General features: G+C 55.5%; 1 protein-coding gene across 1 annotated transcript; it reads left to right on the forward strand.

Annotated features, from left to right (window-relative positions):
- The first annotated feature begins 4,886 nt into the window (after positions 1-4,886).
- SRA1 (steroid receptor RNA activator 1) lies at positions 4,887-9,650 on the forward strand. Its single transcript, XM_065409503.1, has 5 exons — positions 4,887-4,932; positions 5,138-5,263; positions 7,740-7,954; positions 8,685-8,793; positions 9,174-9,650. The coding sequence occupies exons 1-5, from the start codon at positions 4,887-4,889 to the stop codon at positions 9,365-9,367; spliced, it is 690 nt and encodes a 229-aa protein (XP_065265575.1). The 3' UTR covers positions 9,368-9,650.
- The last annotated feature ends 1,386 nt before the right edge of the window (positions 9,651-11,036 follow it).

Raw genomic sequence — 11,036 nt, forward strand, 5'->3', positions numbered from 1 at the left:
CACAGGCCGAAGGCAACCACCTTCTGCCCTTGCTGGGGGTCCGGGGTGGGCAGATGTTCCAGTCAGGGCACAGCTCCTTGGGTTTCACTTTGGAATGGGAGCTCAACTTGATTGTAGCTGAAGGTCGTGGGCGCTGCTGCCACCACAGCAAGAAGGGTTGGTGTATCGCCAGGACCCATAGAGCCAACAGAGGGGATTCACCTCCTCAGCCCTGGCTCTTCCAATGAACCCCTTTGATTTTCTGACAGCAATATGGAGGGCAGGCACAGGCCATGGGCCTGTGTCTACTGGCTGCAGATACGAGGAAAAGCCTTTTGCAGGCAACTGACTAACCATCCCCCCCTGCCACGCTCTGAAAGAATGATCTGCTCCCTTTCCCACTTCATTTAATAGCTGGTAACATGGTGCTGGGAATGGTAGGAGACCTGTGGGAAGGGAGGGCTCTATTTCGCCCTCCTGCTGTGAACTGTTTTAATTCTAAACAAATTCTTGCCTCCTTTGCTCTTAAAAATATCAGTGGCAGCAGCCTAGGTGCTTAGACACAATCCTACCAAAACAAACCAGTGAGCACTACTTAGTGATCACATGCAAACCCACAGCAACAAACTGGTGCACACAGCCCCAATAACTGTGTGTGTGTAGCACCAGCCCTCACGGAACACCAGCACATGCGGCCCAGCACACGGGAGCAGCCCTTCCGTAACAAGCCCATGCCCCGATACCAGTGCTCCTGTGAAGGACAACTCTCATTTTAAAGGTAGGAAAAGAAAATCAGTGTTGGGCTTCTAGTGGGTTGTTATGAGCTGGTGTGAATTCCTACTCCTCCAGGGGGAGCCCATGTGTGAATTCCCACCAAGCCTAGTGGGTACCTGGCTCAGCCGTGTCCAGAGCGGGCCAGTTGGGGCTGTAATTGTTAGGTATAGTATGGACCAGCTGTCCTTCCAGCTGCAAGCCAGTCACACATTACCTGCTGGTTCCTTAAAGGGATTGTTCTCTTGCCCAGTTTGGAAATCACTTTAATCTGTCTTCACGCCCATATTTCTTTACACTTGCCTGTCAGTTCCCTGGGGGAGCCCCCGTATGATAGACTAAAGTCTACCTCAGTAACACTTTCTATCTGATCATTTGTGCAAATAAAACACTAACATGCAGCAAGCACGAGCCAGCCCCATCTTTGCTTTATCCCCTTCCTGCTGAGGATTGGATTGGGGTCAGAACAAGCTGTAAGGGGTGGGGGGAGGGGAAAGGAACTTTTCTGCTACACAGACGTAGGAAGATAGGAACCGCCAGACTGGATCAGACCCATGGTCCATCTAGTCCAGTAGCCTGTCTCTGGCACTGGCTGGCACCAGATGCCTCAGAACAGTGGTGCTGGAACAATTTTTATAGTGGACGGTGCTAAAGGTGGAAACCATGTTGTAGCGAAGTGCAGACTCACTGGCACGGTGCCTCCTACTGGTCGTCTTGTGAATTAGCTCAACTCCAGCTCTGGAGCACCTCCTTCTGGCCGGTGTCTCGCCTACCTTAGGCCCTGTGTCCCTCCTGGACCCCAGTGCCCCTTTACCTTGGGCTACTACCAGCCATCATCTAGCCTCCTTTCCCTGGGGCAGACTGCAGTCTATAGTGGCCATGCATCACTGGCAAGGGGGTAGGACCTGCTGCCTCTGCCTATTCCCAGAATGCACCTCTGTAGCCCCAGTACCTTTGTAGGCCTTCACCAAGGCCTGCAGTCTGGGGGTTTACCAGGCTGGAGCTCCCAAGCTCCTCTTGCCCTTCCCCAGCACTGCTCTATTTCAGGTACCTTGCGCTCAGGCAGCTAGCCCTTCCCACTCCAGGGCTAGAGTGAGACTTCTTTGTCTCATCGCCCCACAGCCCTTTTATCCAGGCCAGTTGTGGCCTGATTAAGCCAGCCACACCTGGGGCCAACTACCTCGCCAGCCTCCCCCTCAGCTGCTCTTAATGCTTTTCCTAGCCGCAGCCCTCTCCAGGCCTGCTTTTAACCCCTGCTTACTGGAGTGGGGCAGCTGCCCCACTACACATGTATTTGGGTTGTTACTACTTCAAGCCAGGGGGTGCAGTAGCACCCCCAGAAACAGCACCTATGCCTCAGAGGAAGGTGCAAGAAACTCCACAGTAGGCAGCATGGGCGGCTTGTAATGGAGGTTTGGGGAGGCTTAGCTTCCCCAACCTCCACTAATGCTTCACACCATGGCCTGGGGGCTAGGCCATGGTAGGGCTCAGAGCTCCTCTGGGCAGCCAGGGCTTGAGGCTCCTCCGACTTGTCGTGGCTTGGGGTGTTGGGCCGAGGGTGTCTCAGGTGGGTGGGCTGGAGCTCAGGGAGGTGGGCTGGGGGTGGCTCAGCCGGGGCTCCGGCTGTGGTGGGGGATTCAGAGCTCCTCTGGTACCAGCGGGCAAGGGAGTGGGAGGGGAGGAGCGGAAGGGGCAGGGTAGGGGTGGGGCCTCAGGTGGAAGGGGCAGGGCAGGGGGCTTCAGGGCCGCCCAGAGGATTCAGGGGGCCTGGGGCAAAGCAATTTCGGGGGTCCCTTCCATAAAAAAAGTTGCAATACTATAGAATACTATATTCTCATGGGGGCCCCTGTGGGGCCTGGGGCAAATTGCCCCACTTGCCCCCTTGGGAGGCCCTGGGGGGCTTGCCTCCCCAAATGGGGTTCATGTGCCACCCATGGTAGGCAGATGGAGGATAATCTGCCCCCCACCAGATGGATGGGATTGAAATACAAACCTACAGTGTCAGAGGCTGTGAATCAGTCCTTCATTGGACACCCTCTGCCGCTGAACTGGTGCCTGAGACTCTTCATGTGCCTCATACCTCAAGCAGACTTCTTGGGAAAAATGACACGGGTGAAATCCTGGCTCCACGGAAGTCAATGGTAAATCTGATTGCTGCAGTGGGGCCAGAACTGCCAAGCTAAACCACTTACAAATTCCCTGTCTAATCATGGCTCCAAGCTTGCCACATTGCGCTGGTGCCAAGTATGCAGGGCCAGCACTTGGGAAGGAGACCGCCAAGAAACAGCTAGGGCTGTAGGGGGTAGTCTTGGTAACTCAACAGGGGGTGCTCTTCCATAACACCCCAGCATGGTGATAGGGTGTGGGGGGTACTGGACTGCTGGAAAAGTCATCTTTCAAAACATTAAATACTGAGGTTCTGACTAGTTGAGTCATCAAAAATCCCATGGCACTTTTGGTAAGATCACTGTCATTTGTATTGTCATCCACAGACAAAGAGGACCAGGGCCCTTTATGCTAGACACTGTACATACACACAATAGGAGACAGTCGCTGCCCCGCTAGCTGGATGCACCGACTTGCCATCTGGTATCAGCGTTTGGTGCTGATCACAGGCATTCCTAGGAGCTAACCATTCTCAGCTAACTGTTTATGACAGTCCGGAGGACAGACAAATGTCTGGTGGAGGCTGGCATAATTGGCAAAGACACAACAGCAAACAGGGAAGGGTTAAGTAGTGAACAAGGGAGAAGGGAGAGCAGGAGGAGGGGCTTATACAAGGACATGATCAGGTCAGCACAAGGAGCTGGGAACAAGCCCTTGGTAGCAGTGCTGCAAATGGAGCGAGAGGTTGACCTAGATGTCAGAAAGGCCCGAGAGGAGGCAGGTGCAGTTGTCAAGATGGAAGATAAGGGTCTGGGTGCAGAAAGAGAACTGGTTGGCTTTTGTAAGAACCAGTTTTTGTGGTGGAAAATAGGGCAAGATCTGGCAGCAGGCTCAGGCTGGCTGAGGCAAGGGGGACCCCAGGTTACAGGTTCGAGTGCCAGGGAGACTGGTGGCACTGTCAAGGTGATGGGGCAGAAGGGGGTTTTTAGCAGGGAGGATAAGTATAGAATCATAGCATATCAGTGTTGGAAGGGACCTCAGGAGGTCATCTAGTCCAACCCCCTGCTCAAAGCAGGACCAATCCCCAACTAAATCATCCCAGCCAGGGCTTTGTCAAGCCTGACCTTAAAAACCTCTAAGGAAGGAGATTCCACCACCTCCCTAGGTAACCCATTCCAGTACAGTATAAGTAGTTCAGTTTTGACCTCCTTCATCTGGTTGATGGTGAGACACCCAGGCAGAGAAGTGGGGCAGGATAAATAGGAGACAGGGGGGATAGCTCAGTGGTTTGAGCATTGGCCTGCTAAACCCAGGGTTGAGAGTTCAATCCTTGAGGGGGCCATTTAGGGATCTGGGGCAAAAATCTGTTTGGGGATTGGTCCTGCTTTGAGCAGGGGGTTGGACTAGATGACCACCTGAGGTCCCTTCCAACCCTGGTAATCTATGAAACCAGATTTTAGAGTAGCAGCTGTGTTAGTCTGTATCCGCAAAAAGAACAGGAGTACTTGTGGCACCTTAGAGACTAACAAATTTATTAGAGCATAAGCTTTCGTGGGCTACAACCCACCAGAGGGAGGCAGGTTTGCGAGTCATCAACACAGAGATGGCTGCTGAAGCCAGATAAGGCTGGCCAACGACAGGGTGCAATGGATACCCGTGAGACAGCGAGCGTGGCATGGGGATAGCAGGGCCCCCGGACATGGTGGCAGTGAACCCGCCCCTGGAGCAGTGGGGCCTGGGACAGCCGGGCCGGAGATCGCTCCTGCAGGGATCTGGCTGAAGGGCCCGGAGTGGCCGGCTCCGCCGCCGGCCCTGCAGGGGCGGAGTCCCCAGCGCTGCCCGCGGGGCAGTGGAGTAAAGCCCCGGCTCTGGAGTGACCCCCGGCGGCCGAGGTAGCACCCGATCGCAGGGCCGCTCCGGGCCCGGCAGGAAGCTCGGCTCAGCCACCGCCTCCACGCTCCGGTCCGGGGACGGGGCCGGGCACTCAGCGCCGCCCAGGCCACGCCCCAATTCGGAAGGGGCGGGATCTCATGCTCGGCCGTGACGTGGCGATGGCGGAACTCTACGTGAAACCGGGTGAGGGGGCCGGGCTGGGCCGGGACGGCCAGCGGGGACGTTCCACGACCGCGCCAGTCCTGGGAAAGGGGGGAGCCCTGGGCACTCTTGTCCTGAGGCGTGGGGGAGGGGAAGTCCTGCTCCGACTCTTGTCATAGGGCGAGGGGAAGCCCTGGGGCTGGCCATTGTGTAGTGCCAGTAATTGGTGCCATTTGTGTCTCCCCAGGGAACAAGGAGCGCGGCTGGAACGATCCCCCCCAGTTTTCCTATGGGCTGCAGATCCAGTGTGGAGGCCCGAAGCGCTCCCCCCTCGCACGCAGGGTCCCCGGCCCGGCCGATGGAGCCCCCCAAGGTTAGAATTGCCCCATACATTGCCTTGCAGCCGGTGGGCCCCTGCTGGGGGTGGCAGAGCCCACCAGGGAGGCTGAGTGAAGCCCAGTCTCTGGCTCAAAGCCCCCTTCAGAGGGCTCTCTGCGGAGGAGGATTTCCCCCTTCCGTGCCCCCTAAGCACTTGTGAGGGGAATCGGTGCTAGCCTGCCCCTCTCCTTTGAGGCCTCAGGCTAAGGCTCTTGGGCTGGTCACTGTCTCATGCTTTGCTGTAGCTCCTGTGGGACCTTCCTATCCAGGGTCGTGCAGGGTCGTGCAGATGTTACACTGACAGACCCGGGTCGTCAGCGGGCAGGATCGAACCGGGGACTTCTGGAGCTTAGTGCATGAGCCTTTACAGCAGGGGTGGGCAAACTTTTTGGCCCGAGGGCCACATCTGGGTATGGAGATTGTATGGCAGGCCATGAATGCTCATGAAATTGGGGTTGGGGTGCAGGGGGGGGTGAAGATTCTGGCTGGGGGTGTCGGCTCTGGGGTGGGGCCAGAAATGAGGAGTTCAGGATGTGGGAGGGGGCTCCAGGCTGGGGCAGGGGTTGAGGTGTGTGTGGGGGGCTCCGGCTGGGAATGCAGGCACTGGTGTGGGGCTGGGGATGAGGGGTTTGGGGTGCAGGAGGGTGCTCTGGGCTGGGATCAAGGGATTTGGAGGGCAGGAGGGGGATCAGGGCAGGAGGTTGGGGCCTGGGAGGGGGGCAGGAGTGCAGGCTCTGGGCAGCGCTTACCTTAAGCAGCTCTCGGAAGCAGTGGCACGTCCCCCCTCCAGCTCCTACATGGAGGCATGACCAGGCGGCTCTGCGTGCTGCCCCGTCCATAGGCACCACCCCTGCAGCTCCCATTGGCTGCAGTTCCTGGCCAATGGGAGCTGTGGGGGCAGCGTGCGGAGTCCCCTGGCTGCCCCTAAACGTAGGAGCTGGAGGTAGGACATGCGGCTGCTTCCAGGAGCCGCGGCATGTGCCCCCGGAGCGGCCCCCAACCCCACTCACCGGCTGGAGTACAGGAGTGGGGCAAGCCCCAGACCCCGCTCCCCAGCAGGAGTTCAAGAGCTGGATTAAATTGGCTGGTGTGCCAGATGTGGCCCACGGGCTGTAGTTTGCCCACCCCTGCTCTAAAGCATGAGCTAAAAGCCAACTGGCTGTTAGCTAAGGCTGTAGAGCAGACTCATTTTATCTCTCTCTTTAAGTGGTCTCGGTGCCACTAGATGGGACAGAACACCACACCCAGAAGATGTGTGGGTTACACAGAGACCAACCAGCACTTGAGGGAGGCTTTGGAGAAAACAAACAATCCTTTGCGCCCTAGATTTTGTTTCAACCCAGCTGCCAGTCACGTTACTCTTCTGTACGAAGCAGCATGAGCCAGTGGTTACGCCTTGAGTCCCAGTCCTGTGCCTTAGGGTCTAGCCTGGTCTTACTTGTGTGTGGTGTGACTACTTCCCCCAGCTTCCCGCCTATCCACTGGGGATAATGAGAGGTGGCTGCAGCATAGTTCATTTGCTTTGAGAGCTGCAGACAATGCTACTGATGTGGGTGGGTAATTCCTCCTCCTAGGAAGGGCTGCCTCAGTAGATCTCACTGCCCAAATCCAGCGGGAGGCCCGACCCCAGCCTGGGCACTCATTACCTCCTTTCCCCTCAGGCTAACAGGCAGCCCCCTGGCTTTGCTGGGTGATTTTGCATTTGTAGATGATTTCCCACAGGTCAGTTCTGCTCATGTCCTCCCAGTGAGGGACAGATTCACTGTGTACCCAGCACTGCTTTCCTCTTCCACCCCAGGGACAGGGTGGGGGAAGCGGGCACTTTATGCTGCCCTGCCCTCATCTGCAGAGAAGGGAGGTACTCACTGTGATGTGACCACCTGCTCCTCAGGAGCTGGGCTGAGACCCCAACCCATGTCATGCAGGGCACTGGAGCAGCTACCACGTGGGAATGCCTGCTAGTCCCTGCTGACCTGGCCAGATCTCAGCTGGGGCCCTCAAGCTGGCAGGTCCATTCCCAGTGCCCTGAGGCACCCAGCCCCTAGGTACGGCCAGTAGTACAGACAGTGGAAGGGGCTCTTCAGAACTGCAGCTCTGGAGATGTCTGCACTGTAGGGAAAAACCCATGGCACTGAGTCTGAGCCCGGGTCAACTGACTCAGGCTCGTGGCGTGAGAGGCTAACAACAGCAGTGTAGACATTCCCGCTTGGGCTGGAGCCTCTGTGCTGTTATTAGCCCCACACTGACACGGGCTCTGAGACTTGCTGCTGTGAGGTTTTCTTTGTAGTGTAGCTAACTAGGCTAGCTTGGCTTGTGCTGGGCACAGCGAGTCCAGTGCTCTGCTCTGAATGCTTTTCACCTCAGGACGCCAGAGCTTGGAGCACAGTCCCTTTGCTGAGCAGGTGGGACTTTGGGTGGGTTGGACTGGACTATTACAGTGGCTGTTGACTGCATAATGTTTGTATTTTCAGCCCCGACTCCAGCGAATTCTGCTCCTCCAGCGGTGCCAGCAGCCTTAGCCTCAAAACCTGTGGGGCCCCCCCCTCTTGCTGTGGTCAGCCCTGCTCTGAGGCCAGACGCCGCAAAGCAGGTTGCGAGCCTGGCTGAGGAGGAGTGCGAGGTGAAGGTAGACGATGTTCTAGCCCCTCTGAATGAGACTCTGAGCATGTGCAGGAACATCGTGCAGGTGAGGATTGCTGCTGCGCCCGGTGGCATTGCCGGTGACTCCTCTTTCCATAAAAACAACGAGGCACCTTAAAGACTAACAGATTTATTTGGGCATAAGCTTTCGTGGGTAAAAAACCCACTTCTTCAGATGCATGGAGTGAAAATTACAGATACAGGCATAAATATATATTGGCACATGAAGAGAAGGGCTTTACCTTACAAGTGGAGAACCAATGTTGAAGGCCAGTTCAGGCAGGGTGGATGTGGTCCACTCCCAATAATTGATGAGGAAGTGTCAATACCAAGAGAGGGAAAATTGCTTTTGTAGTGAACCAGCCACTCCCAGTCCCTATCCAAGCCCAATTTGATGGTGTTAAGTTTGCAAATTAATTGTAGCTCTGCAGTTTCCTCTTTCCACAGGCGCGGATGTTGAGCCCTGTACCCTGCTCTCCCGGCTGCTGATCATCCCCCTCAGGGTGTGTGCAGTCAGGGAAGGGCCCATTGAACGGGGGTGTTTGTCCTCTGTGGCATTACAGGGGCCCATCACAGCCGAGCCATTCCAAAGTTGTCCCTCTGCACCCTGCCGCCTGAGAAGAGGATGTGAGGGCTCAGCTTGCTGGATGCAGGTGGCTCTGACAGGATCCTCTTCCCAGAGCTACCCCTCTTCCCTACCGTAGCGCTAGTGGGGAGGTCCGGCTCCAGCCCTTATGGTGGCAGCTCTTCACTAAGGCTCCTCTCTGGACTTCCAGAAACAGGTTTGTGATGACATCAGCAGACGCCTCGCTGTGTTTCGGGAGCTGTGGCTCCAGGGAAAGCTGTCTGCCCCTGTGAGGAAGAGGATGAATATCCTGGTGCAGGGTGAGCAGGGGCAAAGGGGCACCAGGGAGCTGTGACCCAATCTAGGGAAGGGGCCAACTTTGCATCTCCCAGGGGTTCTGCACTGCGGCCTGCATGCATTCCCTTCCTGGCTCCCCATCTCCTCTCAGCACTCAGGAGGCGCTGCTCCCATATCCCTCACCTGTCACCGTGAGGCCCATTTCTGCCCTGTGTCTGACTGTAGTGCTCCCATGCCTGTGGTATCTCGGCACAACTCTTCTTCCAGCTGGAATCCCAGTGGGTCCAGCTGCTTTGGGGTGTGGATGGAGCTCATGCTCAGCTCAGAGCCTTTTTTACTCCCCACATCCACCAGAGAGGCTCAGTGGGCCACTAACAGGGGCTGCTCTCTCCTTGTCTCCCAGAGCTCCAGCGGTGGCACTGGGACGTGGCTGATGAAATCCATCGCTCGCTCATGGTGGACCATGTCAATGAAGTCAGTCAGTGGATGGTGGGAATCAAACGGTTAATTGCTGAAGCAAGGAACTTGCCTCTTGGAGACTTGGTTGCAAATGATGAGCAGGGAGCTGGAGCTCAGCCAGCCGAAGAGGCCCTGTGAGCCATGGCAAAGCTGGGGGGACCTGAACTGCCCCCAGGCCCCACTGTGCCCCCCCAGACGTGGTGGAGCTCTTGGCCACTGGGAGCATTTCTCATTGCTGTAGTGGGAAAATAGCAAGACTCCTCCATCCCTGAGGAGTTTCTGGCTTCTCCCATGTCTCCCTGTCCTGCCTCTGAGTGTCCGATTCAGGATCAGCTCTGCACCAAGGAGAGCCTTTCTTACCACCAATAGATCTCGGGGCAACTTGCTGCATATAATGATACTGAATAAAAATTACTGATCTTCCAGTGTCCCAAGCCTGTGTGTGAGCCCAGCACTAGCCCTCATCTGGAACCTGCTGTGAGCAGGCTCCAGGGCAGAACAAGACAGGGGAGAGAGCTGCAGCTGGTGTGGACATGTGGCAGACAGTGCTATTCTTTCCCAGGCCTGTCAGGCGTGGGGATGGTGGAGGCCTGGGCTGTAATGACAGGTCAGTCAGATGCTGGGCCTGGAAAGCAGCGCTCAGCCCTTCCCATGCCCAGAAGAGAAGCTGCAGATAGAGCTGGGTGATGTTTTTTGGCCCACGAATGTTTGATCAAAAATGCAGGTTTTGTCAACCCAAACAAAACAGCTGGAGGCAGCAGATTCCCTCCGGCAGCCCAGTAGTTAGGGCATCAGCTGGGATGTGGGAGACTCAGGTTCAAATCCCTGCTCTGGAAAAGACCCAAAATGGCCTTCAATTCATAGCAAATTCTGAAGTGTCAGTATTGGTTCAACCCAAACCCAGTGTTTTCGAACCAGGGGTGCACGGAAACGTCTGTTATTTGCCCAGCCCTGGTTGCGGTACACTTCCCCTGGCGCCAGTCACCACAATGCCCAGGGGAGGTGAGGAAAGGTTGGGGCAGGCCTGGCCCTATTTCCCCTTTAGAACATAAGAACAGCCATACTGGGTCCACCAATGTCCAGTATCCTGTCTTCTGACAGTGGCCAACGCCAGGTGCTCCACAGAGAATGAACTGAACAGGGCAGTTATCAAGTGATCCATCCCGTTGTCCACTCCCAGGATCTGGCAGTCAGAGGTCTAGGGACTCTCACACAGGAGTCGCATCCCTGATCATCCTGGCTAATAGCCATTGATGGCCCTATCCTCCAGGAAGTTAGCAAATTCTTTTTTGAACCCAGTTATACGTTTGGCCTTCATAGCATCCCCTGGCAACAAGTGCCACAGGTTGACTGTGTGTTGTGCAAAGAAATACTCACTTCATTTTAAACCTGCTGCCTAGTAATTTCATTGGATGACCTCCAGTTCTTGTGTTATGTGATGGGGTAAACAACACTTCCTTATTCACTTTCTCCACACCAGTCATCATTTTATGGACCTCTATCATATCCCCCCTTAGTCATCTCTTGTCTAAGCTGAAATGTCCCAATCTCACTAATCTTGCCTCATACAAAAGCTGTTCCATACCCCTAATCATTTTGTTGCCCTTCTCTGTACCTTTTCCAATTCTAATATATCCTTTTTAACATGGGGTAACCAGATCTGCACACAGTATTCAAGATGTGGGCATATTATGGATTTATATAGTGGCATTATATGTTATTATTATCTATCCTTTTTCTAATGGCTCCTAACAATCTTAGCTTTTTTGACTGCCGCTGCACATTGGGTGGATGTTTTCAGAGAACT

This window comes from Emys orbicularis, chromosome 8 (assembly GCF_028017835.1).
Source record: "Emys orbicularis isolate rEmyOrb1 chromosome 8, rEmyOrb1.hap1, whole genome shotgun sequence".
NCBI classification, from domain to species: domain Eukaryota; kingdom Metazoa; phylum Chordata; order Testudines; family Emydidae; genus Emys; species Emys orbicularis.